Genomic DNA, 21,458 nt, shown 5'->3' with positions numbered 1-21,458 from the left:
GGACTTGCCTGCTATTGAATTATGTATTTTTCTGTTGCAACTTGCAACCAAGGGACCCTCAAGTAAAATGGAAGCTTAAGGCGTGGCTGTCGAGATACCAATCTATTTCTTTGACGGACGTTGGAAAATCACACAAATACAAATTACGGTGGCCAGGCTCGAGGGAGAACAAATGCGACTATTATTATTACTATAATTATTATTTATTTACATACATTTTCATTTTAGTTCAGTTTAGCATACAGATTAACTTTAAAGGGAACCATATGTACCCCGAGTTTATCATTAAAAGTCGCGTCATTTGCATTGGGTCAAATGAGAAATGAGTCATGAGAACCAATAAATAAGTTGGCCCGGGCAAAACTGTATTACGTACGGCACTTTATTGGAAAGTGTCGATAGGAATTGGCTTTCATTCCATCCTCAAAAATTTTGAGTATTTTGCACTCCACTCTAACATATTTAATATTACATTTTTCCCACGTGCTTCTTTTACAGTAATGGTAATAAACTTACTAACGACGAAACCATTTCAAATAGAATTGGGGCATTAAAATTGTTGAATGAACCATGGTGTTTTTTTCTATTCCAAATTTTTATACCCGTTACTCAAAGAGTAAATAGGGTATATTGTATTTGTGCGAATAACGCACAGAAGGAAACGTTTCCGACCCCATTAAGTATATATATTCTTGATCAGCTCCAATAGCCGAGTCGATTGAGCCATGTCTGTCTGTCGGGGGGCGAGCAAAAGGAGCGTTTTGGCGTGTAAAGTGTTGTAGATGTAGATGACAGATTAAGAATGTGAAATTTGATAAAAACTGAGTGGCGGGTATAAAAGTTGTGACGCCTAAGAAGCGTCTCACACGTCCCTTCTCGTTTTTATATATGATTGTTATACCTTTCTTTATTCATCCTCTACCACTTATTAATAAAGTTTAAAGGTTGTCTTTCGCAGGTAATTTGAAAAGATAATTAAGCATTTAGTTAGCAACAACAGCAGCGAGGACAAAATCATGAAAAATGTTAATTATAAGCCACGCCTTTGCCGGCACCTTTGACACCGAGGGGAAACTTTTAAAAACTCATTGATGCATACATTTAGAGTCCCTTAAATAGGCAGCCGATATGCTCTAGATACGCACTTCGAAACCGAGTCCAAGGCTGGACATATGGCGAGTCTTCAGTTCCACGGCAACGTTGATGCGGACACCAGGTATGATGCGTCGTTGGATCCTGCGCGTGAGTTGGAATTGTTCGGCTTGCTGATGTTCGTGCAGCTGGGGATGGGCATGAACCCAGCTCCGAGATTGCCTAGATGGTGGCCCCTTTGGCTGCGGCCTGTAGGCGGGCTGCTGGCGAAGGCCTACTGCTTGATAGTGATCTTGACGTCGCTCCACTTGGGTCTGCTGTTCACCAAGACCACGCTAGACGTGCTGCCAACGGGCGAGGTACAGCCCATCGCGGATGCCCTGATCATGACCATCATATACTTCTTCACGGGCTACGCGAACATCTACTGGTGCTTGCGGTCGGAGCGACTGTTGGCCTTCATGGAGCACATCAATAGGGAGTATCGCCATCACTCGCTCGCTGGCGTGACCTTTGTGAGCAGCCACACGGCCCACAGGTGGTCCCGCAGGTTCACGTCCGCCTGGGTCCTGTCCTGCGTAATGGGTGTGCTCACCTGGGGTGTGTCCCCCCTGATTCTGGGCATTAGAACGCTTCCCCTGACCTGCTGGTATCCCTTTGATGCCCTCGCCCCAGGCACTTATACGGCAGTGTACGCCACTCAGCTCATCGGGCAGATTTCGGTTGGTGTCACGTTCGGCTTTGGCGGATCCCTGTTTGTCACCCTCTGCCTGCTGCTGCTGGCCCAGTTCGATGTGCTCTACTGCAGCCTGAAGAACTTGGATGCCCACGCCAAGCTGCTCTCTGGCGAGACAATCAGACGCCTAGGGTGAGTGGCCCTCTAACCATCTAGAGATAACTAACTCCAGTGGTTCCTGTTTAGCATTCTGCAACGAGACCTACTACAGAGCCCCGCCACACGAGAACTGAATCAATATGCCGTGCTGCAGGAGCATCCCACAGATCTGCTAAGGCTCTCCGCAGAAGCGGGATCTCATCGTCTGGGGCAGGTGAAAGCTTTTCACAGTGCTCTCGTGGAGTGTGTGCGACTGCATCGCTTCATCCTGTACTGCGGCGCGGAGCTGGAGAACCTATTCAGCCCGTACTGCCTGGTCAAGTCCATGCAGATAACGATGCAGCTTTGCCTGCTGGCGTTCGTGGGTGTGTCCGGCACCGAGGAGTTCCTGCGCATCGTCAACCAGATTCAGTACCTTGTGCTGACCTTCTTCGAGCTGCTGATGTTTACCTATTGCGGCGAGCTGCTCAGTCGGCACAGCGTGCGATCCGGAGAGGCTTTTTGGAGAGGCGGATGGTGGAAGCACGCCCACTTCCTGCGCCAGGATGTTCTCATCTTTCTCGTTAATAGCCGCCGGGCCGTGTATGTCACAGCCGGAAAATTCTATGTGATGGATGTGAATCGCCTGAGATCAGTAAGAAGTTACAGCGACCATCACGTAACCTTCTGAGTGCCTTCTGCTTTCAGGTTGTTACGCAGGCCTTCAGCTTCCTGACTCTGCTCCAGAAGTTAGCCGCCAAGAAGGCCAACACGGAGTCCTAAGCGGGAAACGTAGCTTTTGCATTTTTATACCCGGCACTCGAAGAGTAAATGTATTGAATATTGTATTTGTGCACAAAGTGAATGTATGTAACGCACAGAAGGAAACGTTTCCGACCCCATAAAGTATATACATTCTTGATCAGCATCAAAAGCCGAGTCGATTGAGCCATGTCTGTCTGTCCGTCCGTCCGTCCGTCTTGTTGAGCGCCTGGATCTCAGAGACTATAAAAGCTAGAGCCACCAAATTGAGCCCCGCCCCCATCCGCCCCGAAAAGGGCGAAAACCTCCCAAATCTACAATTTTGAAGATAACAGAAAACTAAACGCCATTCTGTAGGGAATGACCATATCTATCAGATCACCAAATTGGGATCAGATTGGACCATTATTATAGCCAGAATGAATAAATAATTTGCAGTGGCTAAACCCACCCCGTCCCGCAGCTTATATTTGTTTTTTTCACATTCTCTCATTCACACTCTGCTTCTGCAGTGTGCGGCCTCTGCCTCTGCCGCGTCTCTGCCTCTGCCGTGACTCTGCAGTGTGAGGCTCTAGGGAAGGGTGGCCAGCTAAAAGAGTGTGTTGGCGTAAGAAGTGTTGTAGATGTACATAGATGACAGATGATGAACAAATTTGACAAGAAACCGCTAAGGTACAGATGTAGTACTGAGTGCCGGGTATACAAGTTGTGACGAAGAAGCGTCTTACACGTCCCTTCTCGTTTTGTTTTAGTTTACCGTCTGGGAAATATTAAGCTTTCAACTGCAGCAATGATCAGATCTTCGGATCATGTTACAAAAGATTAAAGAAAATATTTCTAATTAGTTTTCACCTTCCTTCCTATAGTTTCTCATGAGTAAAGTTTTACTTGAAGAAAGTCTAGTTCACCTGATAGCCATCGCTGTAAAGTTGAACACTGCAAAGTGCGCCAAAACGCCCAACAAAGTTACGCATATTTCTGGCCACTTTAGGGTAGAATGCTGACCCCCCGCTATCGGAGGCATTCCCATCAAGGAATTCAATCAATTATGTTGTGTGTACGCAACGTACACCGGGGACCTAGTGGCAGCAGAAGAGGTAACTGGAATCCATTAAAGCCATTTGCAAGCATGCAATTTACGCTGGAAGCGAAGCGTCAGCTAACGAACCCCCAGCAAAAGTGAAACAAATTCAATTTACAGCATGGAAAATGCAAAAAAAAATTGCATTTTTAATTGGAAAATTACAGCAACGAGACACTCGAGCTGAGGTGCAACGAGGGCAGGACAAGAGCTGGAGACATTGATGGAAGATGGAAGATGGAGCGTGGACCTTCGTTATCTTCGCTTCACCCGGCACAGGGGATAATTCCTCAATTTGAGAGATATATTGCCCTTGACCTGCAGCTGATCCAGCCGGGCCTCTGTGCTGATGCGATAGCTGCGAAATATCTTGGCCAGCAGCAGCTTCATCAGCATCTGGGCATACCGATAGCCGATGCACATGCGCAGACCCTTTGTAAATGGCACAAAAGCAAAGGCATGACGCGCAGGCGCCTCCCGTCCGAAGTGCGCCTCGGGATTGTATGTCCGAGCCAATGGCCCCCACACCCGCTCGTCCCGCTGCATATTGTAGATGTCGATGCCAATCTGTGTGCCGCTTGGGATCTGAAACTCGCTGTCATCGCGTCGGAGTTGGAAATCCTGCGCTGCAGAGCGAATGACCATGGGAACGGGTGCGAAGAGCCGCATGGCCTCGTTTATGGCCATTTCTGTGTAGGTGAGGCGCTCCAGCTGCTCCAGGGATATGTCCCCGTAGGGCGGCAGCTCCGCCATTAACTCCTCGTGAAGCTTCTCCTGGTAGGTCGGATGCATGGCCAGGCAGAGAATGGTGAAGTACAAAGCCGTCGAAGTGGTCTCGAAGGTCTGAAAGCAAATTCCACTTTAAGCTTGATCTAGAATCTCTTTGCCTTACTTACCGCTGCAATGGTGACATTGGCCTCATCTCTGACATCCTGCCAACTCAGTTGGCCTCGCTCAACATGCTCCCTCACCTGTTCGATGAAAATGGACTTGGATTTACTTCTCGGCTCCTGTTGCAAAGGCTCCTTGGGGGGCACAATATCCACAACCGAGACAATCGGCGCTAGCAGCTGTTCGAGGTCATAGATCATAAGTTATACGAATGGCGCGGCATGAGGCAACAATTTACCTGCTCCACAAATCCAAGAAGAATGCCAACAACCTTCTTCTGCTGGCCAAAAAAGCGCCGAGCGTCGATAAATGAACTCCGGATAGAGCCAAGGCGACAGCATACGCTTCACACACACCTGCGTCAATCTTTAAAGGGAAAAATTGTAAAAGCAAAAAATTTTAGACTGTGCAACGAGCTGGTTATCGATGCTGTGTCAAGGGAGCAAAGGGTAGACCTTGTCGCAATGCAAAGAAAAAGCCTTTCCGCCCGAGATGCAGCAAAGATTGTAATTAGCTAACAGCCAAGAAAAAAACTGGTAGGACATAGAGCATGACATGAGAGTGGAAAGTTTATTCAAACAAAGACAAAGAGTCTCCAAAGCGAAGATTAAACAGAAGGAGAACTACCATTAAAATGACAAAATAAATAATAAATTCTATTGCAATGACTCACCCATTGTAAGCTTCGAATATGACAGCGGAACCGTCGTGCTGGAAATTCATTTTTCTGCCCATAGTTGTCTCTGCATCAAAACAATTTTCCTTGAAAATGATAAGCAACAGAAATTTGCGTGCTACTCACGACATGCCGCTTCCAGGACAATCTTCTTCAAGATCTGATATATCTCCAATTCCTTGCCCTGCTGTACACCCTCCAGGTCAAGCTTCTGCAGCAAGACCTCCGCCTCGGCATTGAAAATGGGCAAAAAGTTGCACAGGATCTGACGCCCAAAGGCTGGGTTGATGAGGCGACGATGCTTGTGCCAGCGGGGAGCACTGGAGGTGAACAATCCGTCGCCTATTGCCGAACTCAGGAAGCGATAGAAGTGTCCCTTGTTTGTGCAGTGATTCGAGTTGAAGATTTGCTCCACGGTGTGTGGGTCGTTGACATAGAGGAAGCAGCTGGTGCCCATCCAGGAGACGAACGGGGCCTTGAAGTTGTGCGACAGTCCGTCCAAGTACTGCAGAAAGGCTGCAAAAGACAGTTAGCCCCAGCCTGGACTGACTTCCCTTCGTCTTCTCTCTTACTCTCGGGATTCATCATTTGCAGCCCCATGCCGATGAGGGGCCAGCCGATGGGTCCCCTCAGCTGCCAGGCGGCCTTGTAGTACCGTCGACGGGTCCACAAGAAGTACGTCCACACCAGCAGCAACCAGATGGCCAGAATGAGGCAGGTGCCCAGCAGCATGTCGTTGAACTTGAGGCTCCCGCTCCCCAAATCCGCGTCAGAAATTAATTGTTTATCGCGCAACGTTCGGGGCAACACTGAGTCTAGGCTGCCCCAGAGCAGGCATCCATTGAGGTTTCTATATGTACGAGCACAGGGATTACGCATTTGTGGCTCTAATGCGGAACTTTCCATGCCCGCCACGTTTCGGCCAGCCATTCGCATGCGAGTCGCGTGCCGCTCAAAATGATGCCAGTCAATACGCAAATATGCATTGGGCCACAAAAAGCTGTTGGGCCAGTTTGAGTTTACTCTTTTAATCTACAAAATATGCACCGTAGATTGGTTTTTTTGCCCTATTTTTCTTATTTATTGTGATAAAATTGATACACAAATTGATGCGAGTTCAAGCGGAATTCAAGCTTGATTTTTCCATTCTTCACTCGAGCGACAAGAACATTCAAAAAATCAATATACCCCACAGCGGCTGTACACCCAACTAGGCTCGACATATTGTTGGATGTTCTTGAACTTTGTTTTGATTTAGTAATTGGTTAATTATTGGGCCAACGTTGGATACGTCATTTAGGTGGGCGTGTCCAACCCTCCTCCATCAAGACTCATTAGACATTCATTTGGTTTTTTAATTATGCTTTTTATTCGCTATTAATATTTTTACAAATTGTTTTAGTTGTGGTTTTGTTTATTTCAATTTTGAATTCAGTTTTGTTCAACAATTTAATTTCTTTCTTTCTTTAATAATCCTCCTGCGGTGATTCCGGTTTCCATGTATTATTTTAGTTCTGTTGAGATAGAGAGACACAAGCGGGCATGGTACATACATTTTACATACATTTGTACATACATATGTACTGTATGTATGTACATTGATAGGCTACTTAGTAAAACTTAGTGCACTATGTGTTGAGTGAAGAATTTCCATGTCTGCTCATCAGGTGTTCCAATGGGTTCTACATTTTTAGGATCAGGATCCCATAGTTGGATCCCCTTACAAATTCGACACTCTCTCTTCTTCTTAAGTGTAAGCTAGGTTTAAAAAGTTTTGCGATATTTATTTTTTTGTGGACGTTGCGTTTCCAGTTTTGTCATTGGTAAGTTTTATAGTTTAGAGTTGTAAGTTGTGGTTTGCATCTGCATTATCCTAAGGGACCAGTGGAAGCCAATTGTTGGGGTTTGGTGTTACAATTTGTTGCAATGTGGTTTCTTTCGGAATTGATAGCTACTGCCTCGATTGCAGTTATTACATAGTTTTAGTATATAAATATATGCCAGTCATATTTCTTTAGTAGGTCTAGGTCTACCTTATATACACTTCCCTAGCCCTATGCCTAGCCGTATCTCCTCGAGGGGCCCTAGGGCTGCCCTGCTTTCTAAATAAATTATACACCTTTTTATTGTCAACAATATTGACGACTCGCGACGACTCCGATTGTGGGGGTTTTCCTGGCATTACAATTATTACTTCTACTTGTTGTTATTTATGGCAAGAACGTTATGCCCGTGCACATAGGTAATTGTTTTAAACTATACCGAGTTGTTAACTAGGCTCGACTCAATCTAATGGCACGTTAATGCGTGCTGTCTTTGCCACCTTGCACCTGGTTATCTTTAGAAACTTTTCGCACTTCGCAGATAAGATATCTACGCCCTGCCAACTGGAACAAGTATTTCAGAGATAGAAAACTGAACTAAATGTATCCATTTACACCATTTGCATCATTGACTCCAATAGCTAATGGCATCGGCTGTTCGAGCATTTTCCTTCTTGTACAAATTTATTGACTTATTATAAATATATTATATTTATATACTAATCTGTTGAACTCCTTTTGCTGCGTGTTGTAGGTGTTGTTTGCTTTGTTTTGCACATGAATTTCAAACACAAGAGAAAATCCTGCAGGCTCTGTTGATCTTATTCTATGTATAGGCAACTCATGCAAATATATAATGCATTGCGTGTACACATACACATGCACATACATATACGTATATATTTATACAAAATAAACTTTGCTTTCACATTGGCGCTTGCATAAAAATATTAATCAAAAAACACTGGCATGGTTCGTTTTGTGACTGTTTTTGAGACGGGGGCATAGACGGTGCGGTGCAGTTGCTCTTTTTGTTATTTTTTGGGTGGAGATGGGCTTGGAGGGGGGCTGAAGCTAGGCTAAGGAACCCAATGCGGTTCCAGATACTGATTAGTTATTTCGTGGCTTATGGCCTTTAATGGAATTTATGTGGTATTTCTCTGGTTAAATGTTCATCATATCAATCCTCTATACTTAGGCACAATACATTTAATTTGTTTTATTTTCATATTCACTTGACTTCCTCCTTGAAGCCGTAACTTTTTGCTAAATATTTTGCTTCGCTTAAAACTAAATACTACGCGTAAAAGCGTTTGTGTGTGTGTGTGTATGTGTGTGTGAGCGGTGTGGGGGATGTGTGTGTGTGTGTTTGTTGGTGTTCTGGCTAATTATTTCATATATTAAGCGATTATTTTTTGCATATTCCTGCAATTATTTCTACTAAAATTTAAACATTTAAGCCGCTGGCCAATCATTTAAAGCTTTTCACAATCATGTTCATATGCAAAATAAAAAATAAAAAAAAGTATATGTATAATAGGATTACAAAATCGACTCAATAAATAATGCATCATTTAATTGTATGGTTGAACTATTTCTATTGCACGCATTGGGTCGCGTGTTGGTGTTTCCATTATCTTATACTCGTATAGGTAGTGAACCATCATCGATTTTTGTTTATTTTATCCTTTTGTTCCTACCAAACCGTTCTCATTGCTTAGGTTTCTCTTCTTGTTCTTGTTTTGTTTTTGTTTTTTTCGTTTAATAACGCAGAATGTATCACTTATAGCGGATGTGCCATCGAGAATGATAAACGAATAGTTCGAATTTAAATAAAATGCTCGCTGGCTGAACGTAAAGGGACTCTACTCTGGGGGGATGTGTGTTGCCAGCTTTCGCTTCTACTTTCTGACAGTTTTCTAAACAATTACAATTTGGGAATTTATTTTTTCACACATTTTCAACGCACGAATACAAAAATTATTGCCGTACAATAGTTTCTTTCTCTTGCGGATTGGATTCACACATCTATTCTATGTACTTTCAGCTTACACACTTTTCCATTAGCTTAGTTTTGTTTTTGTCTTCAAAACAATATACGATACGCGCTACGTTTACTATGAATGCTACAGAGTAGACAACAACTTATGTTTTTATGTTTCTACTTCCGTGATTAGTTTGCATTTTGTTTGTTGTGTGTTTTTGTTGCTGGATCTTAGTTAATTTGCATCGAGGTGATTAACTCTCCGCCTGCTGGTTGGCCGTGAACTGTGTTATGCCATCGTTTTCCATTGACTCGAGGATATCTGCCACGTACACAGCCACATCGGTGTGGCTCGTCTCGCCGCGACGTATGAAGGGCATCTCCAGCAGTCGGCTGTACTTCGGCCTGTCACTCTCCTTTTTAATGAGGCTGCAACAAATGGCACAATGAAGAGCGACTAAATATGCAATTGGAATTTGTTTGTGCTTACCAAGTGTTGACGAATTCTACAAACTCTTTGGAGAACTCCATGCCATTGTATGAGGTCATTAGTCGCGGCGGTTCGCCTTGCACAACCTAAGGAACGGAACAACATAAGAAACATCGCTCAACGTGCTTACTTTCAAAGCATTCAGCTCACCTGGCACAGCTGCTCAAACACCGAGTCCCATTTGCGATATGGGAAATTACCTGTCGCCACCTCCATCAAAGTTATACCCAAGGACCAGACATCGCTTCGCACATCATAGCCCTTGGCACGCTCTGGATCGATGCGTTCCGGCTACAGACAAATAAGAACTATCAAAAATCAATGTAGTTTAGATATTTTTTCGTTTCGTTACCGCCATGTAGGGTCTGCAGCCCGCATCCTTGGTCTTGGCTATTGAATCCACAAGCTGTCCCGATATTCCAAAATCACACAGCTTGATGTCGCCTCTGCGGTGCAGTAAGATGTTGCTGGGCTTCACATCCCGGTGTATTATCTTGAGCTCCTCCTTCAAGTAGTTCAACGCGTTCACCGTGGCAACCGTGATTTTGGCGAGAATAGACTCTGGCAAGTGACGCTGCTGTTTCTCGAATATGTACTTGTAGAATTTGTCCAGCGACGTGTCCATCAGTTCCATGCATATCCAGCAATCGCCCTCCTTGAAGAGCGCTCCATAGAACTGCACAATGTAGATGCATTCATTGGACTTCATGACCACCTCGAGATCCATGAGCAATTGCTTTTGTTCCTTTTCGTCGACAGTGGAGCGAATGCGCTTCACTGCCATAACCTTGTCCAGCTTCTTGAATATCATCTTGTTGACGGCACCAAAGGCTCCGCGCCCTATCTCGCCCTCATCCTCGAGATCGTCTGATGTAAACTGATGTGCGTTGGCAGCACCCTCGCCAAACTGTAGCTTGCCACAGGCCTGCTGGCGTATGCGCTCCCGATGCCGGTCTGTAGCCGTGCTGCTGCTGCTGCTTGAAGCCGGCGCAGTGCCGCCTCCGCCGCAGGCACCGGCACCGGCAACTGCGCCACTGACACTGCTGGTGGCTATCGGGGGCTGTGCACTGAAACGCAGCGCCACATTGTTATGTTGAGATGAGGAACTTGAGCCCGACGATGTAGACCCGGACGAAGTCGACGAGGTTGACGAGGGCGGATGGCGAATGCTGAGGTTGTTCAGACTGAGCTGGTCGGGAGGGTTGCGCGAGCGACTGGGTCCAGCTGTAATTTGTAAATGTGTTTTTGCTTTCTTTATTAGTTTATCAACTTATCAACTTTGCAGTGCACCCCTCTTCCGACAAATATGCGACAGTAGTGGCGGCACTGATACGAGTGCGTATGTACATACGTGCATATTTATATGTATATGTGCACATATATCTGATTGTGGTGCTTGTATGTATGTCGAGTGCGTGGGCAGAGCCAGGAAAAACAAGCAATACTCACTTGCAAACAAATTTTTCGGTCGCTCGGCCATTGTGACTGACGGCTGCTTCGGGATACTGGCAGAACAAAAAGTATTGATATTGCTTTGTTGCCAAAGGACGTCTGTCGCTGGTCTTTTCAGAGGGCGCCGCGCCCCGAATACAACACGTCGCCTGAGACTTTGAAAGGGCCGAAGATTGCGTTATATTCTTCAGTCGCTTGGTTTTTCTGTGGGTCCAACTCAACACTTTTCTCTTCTACGGTTAAAGTGCACATTTATGCACTTTTTAAGTAATTTACATAAATACCCAACCAAAAGAGCTAGAGATGAAACATTGATTTATTCCGCGGTATCGATAGTAAGCACACCATCCGCCGATATGCGCCGATAGCTAACACGAAACCGTCCAAATATGGTCACACAGCTGTAACCAAAAAATTAAATAAACAAACATCGCATAATCATGTCCAGCGGATTCGCACGTAGCTCATACAAGTTGTTCGTGGGCAATCTCCCGTGGACCATCAGCAGCAAGGAGCTGAAAACCTACTTCTCCCGCTACGGGCACGTGGCCAATGCTGAAGTGGTGTTCGACAAGCAGCAGGGACTGTCAAAGTACTACGGATTCGTGGTCTTTAGCCAGCGGGATGCCTACAACAGCGCCAGCAACCAGAACACCCACTTCCTCGAGGGCAGAGTACTCAACGTGCAGCGTGCCAACGAAAGTCAATAAATTAATTTGAGGAATAGATTTCTTAGAGTTTTAATTGCATGTAGAAGAACCAAACGAATATTGCGATTGCTTCCTTCTTAGTTCCTAAAATTGTGCTTTTTTACTTGGGTAGGTAGGACTTTGACTTTGTCCCAACGACTGCCTGTACATTGGAATGTCCCCCTTCGGTGATTAGTTTCGAGAGCTCGTCCTTGATCTGCTCAACGAGATATGGTCCTTCGTAGACCAGAGCAGTGTAGATTTGGACGTACGAAGCGCCTGCCTCAATCTTCTGATAAGCGTCATGCCCGGATGAGATGCCGCCAACGCCAATTATGGGAACTTTTCCGTTGGTGAGCTGGTACATCTGGGCAATCATCTCTGTGGAGCGGGCTTTGAGTGGTTCTCCGCTCAGTCCGCCCGCCTCAGCGGTCCACTTTGCGTCATGCAAATTGTCACGCGTCACTGTCGTATTGGAGACAATGAGACCATCCACGCGACTCTTGTTTCGCTTAATGACGGCCACAATGTCGTTCAGGTCTGAGACCTCAAGGTCCGGCGACAGCTTGAGCAAGATCGGGACACTACGATTCTTTTCTAGACCCGACCGCGCCTCGTTCACTTGTTCGAGCAGCTCGGCCAGCTTCGCCTTACTCTGCATATCCCTAAGTCCTTTCGTGTTGGGGCTGCTCACATTGATTACTAGGTAATCAGCCACGGGGCCAAAGACCTTGACTCCCTGCACGTAGTCAGAGACTGGGGTCATGGTGTCTCGATTGCGTCCCAAATTTACGCCCACTACGGCATTAAAATCCTCCTGTTTTCGCGTCTCAGTTAGCCGCTGGAGAACAGCTTGGTGGCCATCACTGTTGAACCCATAACGATTTATAATGGCTTTGTCTTCAGACAGGCGGAACACTCGAGGCTTCGGATTTCCCTCCTGGGCGTTGGGCGTGACAGTTCCTACCTCAACAAAACCAAAGCCAAGATCTTTAAGGCCGGCAATGGCATCGGCATTTTTGTCAAATCCAGCGGCGATGCCAATTGGATTGCTCAGCAGACGACCAAAGAACTGGGTATTCAAATTGATGTCATCTTGGTAGTCGGAGACTGGATAAACGCGATATTTGCACGCCAACACAGCCAAGTTGTGGCTGGCCTCTGCCGGCAGCAGACGCACGGCCGGCATAACAAACGTGCGAAAGAACCGGTCCTTGTTGTTGTACGCCGTAATTCCCATCAGCACGGCGCTGGCCCCTGCCGTGACTATTCCCAGCGAGCGCATGCGACTCTAGATGGACATACATAAAACCTCATTATCTTTTAATCCATAATATAACAAACTTACAAATTTCTTAGCATTCTCCATCGCCCACAGTTTAATCGATCGTGACCAATCGAATTGTTAAAAGCTTAATAATCGATTCTGAACAGCGTGTGCACTTGTGTTAATATTGTTAATAAATCGGGCAGCGGAAAGGTCAAATGGACGTATTACTAAGAAAATATGTTAAATTTCAGTTTCGTTTGTGCACATTTTCTTTGAAGGGATATAATTACAAACATACTCTTTGAATGTATCGATAAACAGACTTTAAACGGCATACTGCCCATCTCTATGCTGAGTCAGATGTTTGTTATTGTTTTTGGACAGCTGAAACGGAATTTTATTAAATAAATAAATGTATGTCGCATGAACAGCCGCGAATTTGTCAACTTTCAAAATCATGAAAGGCGGAACTTTTCGCAACACGCAATGGGATCCGACGCTGCTAACCTCCCAAATAATATCGATGCAGTTCTGCGTGTACTTCACACTTGGCCTGCTTGTGTTTGTGGCCAACAAGTTGTCTGGCGACAACTACACTCTGGACCATTTATTCGAATATCGTGTATGCATTTTAAACACTATTCACTGTTAACCTTACCTTCATGGATTCTGTTTTCCCCCCAACCGTCTAGGAAATACACATATACGACCTGGGCGGCAGGCTGGTCATTTGCGCCTTTGTCGTAAATGCGTTTGTGGCTTCGCTGGCTTTGTGGTGTATAGTGAGACGGGCGAAGCTGTGTCTGGACTTCAGGTGATTATTTGCCGCACATGCACTTGCCATTGTTTTAATATGTCTCTTTTTCCGTGCAGCTGTACCTTCCATGTTCTGCATTTGCTGATCTGCTGGTGGTACAATCGTTCATTCCCCGCGAATGCCTCCTGGTGGCTGCTAAACGTCATAACAGGAACCATCATGTGCATAGGTGGGGAATTTCTCTGTCTTCAAACCGAAATGAAAGAGATTCCAGTGGGCTACGCTGCGCTCAACCAAAAGTCAGACGTTTGATGGTCGCCAATGGCATCCCACACCACTTGTGATGCTTGTTAGCTTTCCCCAAGCCACCCAATTCTCTAACGTACATGTAATTTATTGTTAAACTAGAATACGATTACATAGCATATACCCTGTTGTGTGTGTTTGGACTAATGTAATATCTGGTAAACGAAGGGTGGCCCGTGCTTCAGCTTGAGTCCCGCTGGCACCATGCCCGGTAGCATTCCCTTTTGTCCTGGCCCGCTGTAATTATGCGAAATCAGCGACCAGAAGTTCACCTCCCGTGGAACAAACATCCAGTAACTGAAGGCCAGCGTGAAGGTGAGGATCAGGGAGCCCAGCACAAGCAGCATCCAGCAGAGACCGCGTTGTTGTGCCTTCTGCATGTTGTCTCTCAAGCGAATTGACACACGAAAATGTACACAGCTGATCCGCAAAAAAACTCGGCAAATAAATGCACCAAAATAAGCGCGTAATTGAACAACTCCCGAGTCGATCGCGCGGGTGTGGTCGTGCGGCAGGTAGCTTCCACTTGGGTCACGCCTACTTCCTTTTTATCTATAATTTAGCCACAACGCAAAGCAAGTACGTTTCTCCGCAAGCTTCGAGCTTTACTCTCTACACAAATTTATCTGAGAAGACAAACAAAGAATCGACAGCACGAGCTCGCTCCCCTTCCCTAACCCGTCCATTCCCCCCACAATGCGACAGCGCACTAATCAGGTTTGTCTAATCTAATCTAATTAGTGTATGGGACCACGATCGTTGCTTCCGTCGTCGGGCAGAGCTGACTTCGCTGTACGAGTAATCAAATTTACTCTCGCCGCTGAATGCTATGCGCGCTTGGCCTTTCGAAACCTTTCCGGATCGCACGCTTTAAATTGCACTTTCAATTTGCTAAGCCGACTGTGGATCATCCATGCAGTGTGCATTCTAGTTAAAGCTTCGGATACACGTTGGGGGCCAAAGCTCTTGCCTAAAGCTCCAAAGGGTCACCAACCTCACAGCCATGAAATTCGTTTTAAATTTATGCACACCAGAGCATGAATGTAAACGGGCCAAGCCGCGAACAAGAGTAGATCTGTAACAAAAAGCCGGATTTTTGCCACAAACATTACTACTTACATTTACAAACACATGCACACACATACATATGTATGTGGGCTGCTGTAACAGTCAAAGCTGAAGGCTTTAAAATGCGTATGTAGTCCATTCATAGCCGTCAGTCTTTAGTTCCATAGCAATAAGCTTGGACACCATTCAGGACACAGTTCCATAGCACTCACCATGTAATATTTTAATTGATTCAAGCTCGAAAAAAAATCAAAATACACTTAAAATAAGTATATGTGTAAGTACATAACAAAAACTAATAGGTGTACGTATATACATACGTCTATGGAATATGTCCTATGCGTATATCCCTCCCATGCTGTGAGTACCGGTTGTAAATTTCAAAGCTCCAGTTTAAATTTATCAACTGCCTACCCCACCCATCGGTAGCCCTTCAAAAGGATTGGTGTACAATTTTCAGGCTGTAGATCCCTTCATTCAGTATGGATGCGTTGACGTATATTAAGTATTTGTACACTTACTGAGCTGATTAACTCTTCCAGTTACTGTTATGAAAACTTTACCAAATGGGTTCCAAGCCAAACCCCTATTTTTCGCACTTGTATAGAATGTAAATAGATTAAACACGTTTCCCCAAAAATAATGCTAAATAGTCTGTGGGATAAGATATCCATGAATGTATTCTATTGGGAACAGAGTACGAAGTATAATCTTTAAAATCAAATCAAAATCAGACATGTTTTTTTTCATTTGCTAAATTATTAAATTTATGTTTAGCAAACTTTGTTTTTTAATATTTTCTTTGTGTTGATTTCTCGTTTCATATAGTACAGTATATCTCGATTTATATATGTTAATATATACTATATATATTTCATTACTATTTATCGTTTCATGTTTAAAATCATCAATTGAAGTTCAAGTTTTGCGCATTCATTCATCATCTTGATCCGCTATCGACAGTATACATACATATACACTCGTCTGTGTGTATGTATATATATATATTGATTCATATATATTTGTATTTGAAAATTCCAAGAGAAATGATGTGTGAGAAGTATAACTTATGGACAAAAATTCAAAATTGTATCAGTTGCTTAAATATTTCTTATATTGTGGTGTTTATCATATTTGTAATATGTGTGTGTGTGTGTGTAAATCCTTCCTTCTTCGCTTCAATGAATTAGAAATTGTTGTTGGGGCATGGATGGGCCTGAGTGTACGCTCTCTCTCTCTCTCTCTCGTTACATGAATAACATACTTTATTTTTATTTGATTTGTTTACTATTTATTATTTTTGCTTCTATTGGGTATGGGTTTGGGTTTGGGTTATTGGTGTGATTGTGGTTGGACATGCTGGGATAGCTGATAAATGATATATGAGGATGGTCTAGATCTTATTTCTGTGTGTCCGTGTGTTTATGTGTGTGTTTTGCTGTTTTTCGTGTGTGTTGCGCTGCGCACAGACAGATCCTCTTCACATTTGCTGTTCCTATATAATATATGTATGTGTGTGTACATAATATATAGCTGCTATCGACTGACGACCAACTGATCTCTTCTCTTTAGTTCTCTTTAGTTAATTGCGAAAGTTGCTATGATGCGAGTGCGACTGCGACTGCTGTTGCTGCTGCGACTGCTGCTGCTGCTGCTGCTCCCTCGGCGTGGCGTACACAGCCCGTTGGTACCCCTGGCCCTGCGGATGAGGCCTTTCTCATTGAGCCCCCCACCAATCCGGACCGTTGCCTGAGTGCGAGGCAGCGGCGCCTCCTCCTCCGCTGTACGAGCCGCCATAGGATCCGCCACCACCGCCGCTGCTGCCGTAGTATCCGCCACCACCAGAGTTGCCTCCTACAATCGAAATAAGATAAATGTGAGCAAACGTCTAGGAACCGGAACCCACTGGTTCCACTCCCCAAACTTACCATACGAGTTTCCATTGCTGCGGAAGCTTCCGCCGCCGCCGGCACCTCCTGCGCCACTGCTGCGGGGAGGGGGGCCACTGCCGCCTCGACTGCCACCGCCGCCGCCAGAGCCCTGGCGGTAATCGCGAGAGCCAAAGCCAGAGCCGCCGTAGCGTGCGCCCGGACCTCCACGACGCTTAGCTCCGCCGTGTCCACGATCCGAACTCATCAGATCCTCCAGGAAGTTGGGAATCTCCTGCTTCGTCTCGATCAGCAGCTCCAGCAGATCCGAGCAAATGTTGCGATTCTTTTCGTTGAAGAAGGACGTGGCCACGCCGAGGTTGCCCATACGGCCGGTACGACCAATGCGATGGACATACTCCTCCACATCCGAGGGCAGATCAAAGTTGATGACATGCTTAACATGTGGAATGTCCAGACCACGAGCAGCCACAGCTGTGGCCACCAGAATCGGGCAATCGCCGGAGCGGAAGCAGCGCAAGGCCTCCTCGCGCTCCTTCTGGGTGCGGTCGCCATGGATGCTGGTCACCGGATGGCTGCACTGATAGAGGAACTCCTCCAGCGAGTCCGCTCCCTTCTTTGTCTCCACGAAAATGAGCGTCAGGTGTTCCTTGCTGTATTCGGGTCCATCGCGAATGGACGAGAGTAGATCGAGCAGATACGAGCGCTTGTCCTGCTCGTAGACCCAGAGAATGGTCTGAGTAATATTCTCGGACGTGGAGCCCACGCGGCCCACGGCGAGGAAAATGTAGTTGCTGAGAAAATCGCTCGCCAGTTCCTGAATCTGCTTTGGGAATGTGGCCGAGAACATAAGCGTCTGACGCTGGCCAGTGGGTGGCATATTTAGCTGCTCCACGATGCGACGAATCTGCGGCTCGAAGCCCATGTCCAACATGCGATCGGCCTCGTCCAGCACCAGGAAGCGAATGTTTTCCAGACCCACCTTGCCGCGCGTAATCATGTCCTCCAATCGGCCCGGAGTGGCCACAATCAAATGGCATCCCCGGTCCAGCTCGCGCATCTGCTCGCTGGTGTTGTTTCCGCCATAGAGTACGGCCGGACGCATACGAGAACGGTAGGCGAACTTCTTGGCCTCCTCAAAGATCTGGGTAGCCAGCTCGCGGGTCGGTGCCAGCACCAGACCCAACGGATACTGCTTGCGCCGGCTATACTGTCGATTGTTCTGCGGCGGCGCCGACATACCGTGCTCGTACATCTGGTTAAGGATGGGCACGAGGAAGGCGGCCGTCTTGCCGGACCCGGTCTGGGCACAGGCCATCAGATCACGTCCACTGATGATGATCGGTATGGCGTGCTTCTGCACCGGTGTCGGTTTGTCATAACGCGCAAGGCTCACGTTGTTGCGAATGATCTCCGTCAGCTGCACATCATCGAACGTTGTGATATTGGGTGGAACATTCTGGCCCGTCGCCTCCACGGGTATATCCTCGTATTTGTCAAAATTGATGCCCGTGTTGCCAACGCCGAACAGCTCCTGCTCCAAGCGCTCGTCCCTGGCTCCCAGTTTTGTGTAGTCGGTGTTGCCGCCTCCGCCTTCCTTCCAGCGACTGTTGTAGCCAGAGCCGCCTCCGCGTTCGCCGCGATTGTTAAACGATCTGTTTCCGCCGCCTCCCGGAGCTCCGCCTTCGACAGCGCCCTCGAAGCCACTTGGGCGCTCTGGCTCCTGCCAGCGGTCATTGCGTGGCTGCTGCGGCTGCTGTTGGCCCTCATCGGGCTGTTCGTCAAGGGCGGTACCACTGCCGCCTCCACCACCGCGATACGAGGGACCTCGCCGATCCCCACCGAAGCTTCGTCCGCCGCCGCCACCACTGCGATTCCAGTCGCCTCCACGGCGCGAATCGAAATCACCTGGGAGCAAAAGGGTGGGATCAAATGAGATGAGAAGCTGTTGCTGGAAGATTCGAGCTGCAGACTTACCGTTGTAGTTGTCCTCAAAGCGACCACCACTACCTCCTCCACGACGTCCTCCGCCGCCGCTGCCAAAACTTCCGTACTCGCCGCTCTGGCGATTGTAGCCACGACCACCGCCGCCGCCGCCTCTGCGATACTCACCGCTGCGATTCTGCTGCGGTTCCCTGCTGTCGGCGCGCGGATTAGCGGCTCTCGAATCGAAGCCCTGGCCTTGGCCCTGGCTGTCTACCTCCGCTGCGTTGTTGTTGCCACCACCACCACGAAGATGCGGGGGCACATAAACACCACCGGTGACCGAGTTAGTGGAAGTCTTGCTTGTTATGGGGCCGCTGTAGTCAGCTGAGCCGCCATTCAAGTCCAGACCAGCAACCTGAAACGAGAATCAATTCGTGCGTGACACGACCAAAACCGTGAGTGTTTGTTTATTTGTATGTGTAGATAGAATGGACGTCGAGTGTGCAAGCTCCTCAAGTTCAATGAATTGCAACCCAATCCGATGGCATAACAAGTTTTTTTCCTATGTATAACTCCATCCCATTTCTCTTTATTCTCTTCACCCGCCTGGCAACATGTGCGATTTATTTCTACTTTCCCACACACCGAACCGTCGTGCACACGGTGAAGCGTCCCGCACGTATACAGAGAAGCGCAACTAGTTTGAAGCCTCGATTTTCGGTCTTTGCCATTACACAGAGAGGGCGTCCGCCTAGCAACACAACAACAACAGGGCCACCCACAAACACACACATACACAAATCTCAGCCAAGCTTCATGGTGTTGGTTTGGTATGGGGTTTCATAGCGGCGAATAATAAGCCCAGATGTGGATCGAGAATCAGTGGCAAGTGTGGAACGCGTGTTGTAAAAACAAATAAAAAACAGGGTGTCCGTTCATTTCTAACTTGATAAAGTACATTTAACAAAAACTGAAAAATTGGTATAGCGCAAAGCCATCTCTTTAAAAAAAATAAATGGAGTATTTGTGAGCTGTTATATTTTACATAATTGATAATCACCCTATAAATTTTCCGTTCGCAAACTAAGTGCCCCTGACAACCCTATTTACAACACTCAGCTTCCACATGTGCGCGCAAGCGAGAGAAAAAGAGAAGAACACTGAAACTCGCACACACACAGCAACGCACTGGTTTAGAATTGCGGCGCTGCTCACACACCAACACTAAGGCACCAAAAGACGGGCACTTTCACACACACACATGTCATATTGGAGGCAACGAGCAAAAATTATACAAAAGAAATTACAAATGTGAATAACGAAGAAGAACTTGGACACATATACACACAAGACCAGTGCACGTACACAATTCACCGTTGTAAAAGCGCGATACGCTTGACAGCCAAAGACATTTGTGTGTTATGAAATCAATAAATTTTTAGCCGAACATTGTCCAATAACCGCATGAGCCTCGTCATACACACTCTCGCACACACACACACTCGCACAGTTAACACACAATATACACATATATGTACCACATACATATAATACTTTTTCCCTAGAATATATATTTCACCCAGGATTCCCCCACCACTCGACCAACCAACAGACGACATTTCATATGCTTTACTTACTTGCTGCTCTAGACCTGTGCCATTTTGGTTAATAGCATTACTCATATTATCCTCCAATCAGTTGCTTGTTTTTTCTTGCTTTCCGTTTAGGAAAATTTCGCAGTTGTTACGCTTTGTTCGGGTGCACACTTGCTATTTGCGACAAAAAAAGATATGGGAAAACTGTTTCTCTCTTTCTTTAGTATTTGTGTTGCACTTTGTGTCTATACGTTTTTCATTAGTTTTTCCGACAACTTCTTACGTTCCACAAGCTACTACGTTCTTATGTGAAATTTCAAATGAGGTCTGTACTTCTCACAGAGTTTCTTTGTTTAAGTTTTAAATCGATTCACTTCGAACTTATATGGCCTGCTTGTGCCACGACAATTACAAGCGGTTTGTAATTGTGCTACGCTTGAAAATTAACTTTTCGCGTTTTTTATGCTCAGACGCGTGTCTAAATCACACAATGGCGAAAATTAGAGAATTAGTGCGTTGCAAAACCATCGATGACCCTATCGATAATATCGATGGTTCTAGAATTGTGCCAACCAGACATTGCTTATGGAGCTATGACATTAGGCATTGCTAGCTGACTAGTTTAAAATATGGAGATACCTTTAAAATGCATGCAATAGCAGAAATGTATTTTGGAAAAGATAAGTTTATCTCAAGTGGTGCCTCAGTTGTTTGACTAAGCGCCAGTAGGCTCAGGTAGAGTCTAGTGTCATAGCACCATCAGAATGAACGATGTTTTTTCTTCCATCGATATATCGATTAAAAAAAAATAAAATTCTTACAAATTGCATCAATAATAACAACTACAATTACGAAAAGGATCGCAGAATACAAGTTCGCTTCACCGGCGGTGA

The 21,458-nt window shown here is 46.1% G+C and overlaps 8 protein-coding genes across 11 annotated transcripts; 3 read left to right on the top strand and 5 right to left on the bottom strand.

The window, feature by feature from the left end:
• The first annotated feature begins 1,172 nt into the window (after window positions 1–1,172).
• LOC117899156 (putative odorant receptor 85e) lies at window positions 1,173–2,689 on the top strand. The gene is made up of 3 exons (XM_034809005.1): window positions 1,173–1,960; window positions 2,015–2,561; window positions 2,615–2,689. Exons 1-3 carry the CDS (start codon window positions 1,173–1,175, stop codon window positions 2,687–2,689), a joined length of 1,410 nt encoding a protein of 469 aa, XP_034664896.1.
• Window positions 2,690–3,872: 1,183 nt separating this feature from the next.
• LOC117896438 (probable cytochrome P450 313b1) lies at window positions 3,873–6,112 on the bottom strand. The gene is given in 7 exon segments (XM_034804766.1): window positions 3,873–4,592; window positions 4,646–4,819; window positions 4,879–4,929; window positions 4,931–5,006; window positions 5,314–5,383; window positions 5,443–5,832; window positions 5,889–6,112. Coding segments are annotated over 7 exon segments (1,509 nt in total). The 5' UTR covers window positions 6,049–6,112; the 3' UTR covers window positions 3,873–4,004.
• Window positions 6,113–8,170: 2,058 nt separating this feature from the next.
• LOC117897093 (dual specificity mitogen-activated protein kinase kinase 4) lies at window positions 8,171–11,388 on the bottom strand. Its single transcript, XM_034805737.1, has 5 exons — window positions 11,063–11,388; window positions 9,966–10,837; window positions 9,764–9,904; window positions 9,614–9,699; window positions 8,171–9,552 (listed from the first exon to the last, which is right to left on the bottom strand). Exons 1-5 carry the CDS (start codon window positions 11,091–11,093, stop codon window positions 9,378–9,380), a joined length of 1,305 nt encoding a protein of 434 aa, XP_034661628.1. The 5' UTR covers window positions 11,094–11,388; the 3' UTR covers window positions 8,171–9,377.
• Window positions 11,389–11,438: 50 nt separating this feature from the next.
• LOC117897097 (SRA stem-loop-interacting RNA-binding protein, mitochondrial) lies at window positions 11,439–11,805 on the top strand. Its single transcript, XM_034805741.1, has one exon. It carries the CDS (start codon window positions 11,506–11,508, stop codon window positions 11,773–11,775), a length of 270 nt encoding a protein of 89 aa, XP_034661632.1. The 5' UTR covers window positions 11,439–11,505; the 3' UTR covers window positions 11,776–11,805.
• Window positions 11,783–13,259, bottom strand: LOC117897094 (dihydroorotate dehydrogenase (quinone), mitochondrial). Its single transcript, XM_034805738.1, has 2 exons — window positions 13,103–13,259; window positions 11,783–13,045 (listed from the first exon to the last, which is right to left on the bottom strand). The coding sequence occupies exons 1-2, from the start codon at window positions 13,121–13,123 to the stop codon at window positions 11,876–11,878; spliced, it is 1,191 nt and encodes a 396-aa protein (XP_034661629.1). The 5' UTR covers window positions 13,124–13,259; the 3' UTR covers window positions 11,783–11,875.
• A 119-nt stretch (window positions 13,260–13,378) lies between these two features.
• On the top strand, window positions 13,379–14,216 carry LOC117897096 (protein SYS1 homolog). Its single transcript, XM_034805740.1, has 3 exons — window positions 13,379–13,646; window positions 13,717–13,838; window positions 13,898–14,216. Exons 1-3 carry the CDS (start codon window positions 13,482–13,484, stop codon window positions 14,091–14,093), a joined length of 483 nt encoding a protein of 160 aa, XP_034661631.1. The 5' UTR covers window positions 13,379–13,481; the 3' UTR covers window positions 14,094–14,216.
• LOC117897099 lies at window positions 14,147–15,042 on the bottom strand. The gene has a single exon (XM_034805742.1). The coding sequence runs from the start codon at window positions 14,465–14,467 to the stop codon at window positions 14,231–14,233; it is 237 nt and encodes a 78-aa protein (XP_034661633.1). The 5' UTR covers window positions 14,468–15,042; the 3' UTR covers window positions 14,147–14,230.
• A 1,100-nt stretch (window positions 15,043–16,142) lies between these two features.
• LOC117897090 (ATP-dependent RNA helicase bel) lies at window positions 16,143–21,080 on the bottom strand. 4 transcript variants are annotated; one of them, XM_034805732.1, is made up of 5 exons: window positions 20,849–21,080; window positions 20,608–20,739; window positions 17,084–19,385; window positions 16,805–17,009; window positions 16,143–16,774 (listed from the first exon to the last, which is right to left on the bottom strand). In XM_034805732.1, the coding sequence occupies exons 2-4, from the start codon at window positions 20,650–20,652 to the stop codon at window positions 16,873–16,875; spliced, it is 2,484 nt and encodes an 827-aa protein (XP_034661623.1). In that variant the 5' UTR covers window positions 20,653–20,739; window positions 20,849–21,080; the 3' UTR covers window positions 16,143–16,774; window positions 16,805–16,872. The 4 variants fall into 4 exon arrangements, with proteins under 4 accessions (XP_034661623.1, XP_034661624.1, XP_034661621.1 ...); XM_034805733.1 differs by having other exon boundaries at window positions 17,084–18,952; window positions 19,022–19,385; window positions 20,608–21,079; XM_034805730.1 differs by having other exon boundaries at window positions 20,608–21,080.
• Window positions 21,081–21,458: the final 378 nt, after the last annotated feature.

The sequence above is a fragment of the Drosophila subobscura genome, chromosome O (genome assembly GCF_008121235.1).
Source record: "Drosophila subobscura isolate 14011-0131.10 chromosome O, UCBerk_Dsub_1.0, whole genome shotgun sequence".
NCBI classification, from domain to species: Eukaryota; Metazoa; Arthropoda; class Insecta; order Diptera; family Drosophilidae; genus Drosophila; species Drosophila subobscura.
This window is presented reverse-complemented; position numbering and strand designations above follow the sequence as displayed.

Bases quoted from the DNA above. Each gene is read 5' to 3' on its own strand.
- LOC117899156 (XM_034809005.1), top strand. From the start codon at position 1,173: ATGGCGAGTCTTCAGTTCCACGGCAACGTTGATGCGGACACCAGGTAT. The intron at 1,961-2,014 runs GTGAGTGGCCCT...GTTCCTGTTTAG, and splicing joins GAGACAATCAGACGCCTAGG to CATTCTGCAACGAGACCTAC. The intron at 2,562-2,614 runs GTAAGAAGTTAC...TTCTGCTTTCAG, and splicing joins ATGTGAATCGCCTGAGATCA to GTTGTTACGCAGGCCTTCAG.
- LOC117897093 (XM_034805737.1), bottom strand. From the start codon at position 11,093: ATGGCCGAGCGACCGAAAAATTTGTTTGCAA. The intron at 9,905-9,965 runs GTAACGAAACGA...ATTTGTCTGTAG, and splicing joins GCTGCAGACCCTACATGGCG to CCGGAACGCATCGATCCAGA. The intron at 9,700-9,763 runs GTGAGCTGAATG...TCCGTTCCTTAG, and splicing joins TGTTTGAGCAGCTGTGCCAG to GTTGTGCAAGGCGAACCGCC.
- LOC117897097 (XM_034805741.1), top strand. From the start codon at position 11,506: ATGTCCAGCGGATTCGCACGTAGCTCATACAAGTTGTTCGTGGGCAAT.
- LOC117897094 (XM_034805738.1), bottom strand. From the start codon at position 13,123: ATGGAGAATGCTAAGAAATTT. The intron at 13,046-13,102 runs GTAAGTTTGTTA...ATGTCCATCTAG, and splicing joins TGGAGAATGCTAAGAAATTT to AGTCGCATGCGCTCGCTGGG.
- LOC117897096 (XM_034805740.1), top strand. From the start codon at position 13,482: ATGAAAGGCGGAACTTTTCGCAACACGCAATGGGATCCGACGCTGCTA. The intron at 13,647-13,716 runs GTATGCATTTTA...CCAACCGTCTAG, and splicing joins ACCATTTATTCGAATATCGT to GAAATACACATATACGACCT. The intron at 13,839-13,897 runs GTGATTATTTGC...TTTTCCGTGCAG, and splicing joins AAGCTGTGTCTGGACTTCAG to CTGTACCTTCCATGTTCTGC.
- LOC117897099 (XM_034805742.1), bottom strand. From the start codon at position 14,467: ATGCAGAAGGCACAACAACGCGGTCTCTGCTGGATGCTGCTTGTGCTG.
- LOC117897090 (XM_034805731.1), bottom strand. From the start codon at position 20,652: ATGAGTAATGCTATTAACCAAAATGGCACAGGTCTAGAGCAGCAA. The intron at 19,386-20,607 runs GTAAGTAAAGCA...TTCTCGTTTCAG, and splicing joins GCACAGGTCTAGAGCAGCAA to GTTGCTGGTCTGGACTTGAA. The intron at 17,010-17,083 runs GTAAGTTTGGGG...TTTCGATTGTAG, and splicing joins CAGCAATGGAAACTCGTATG to GAGGCAACTCTGGTGGTGGC.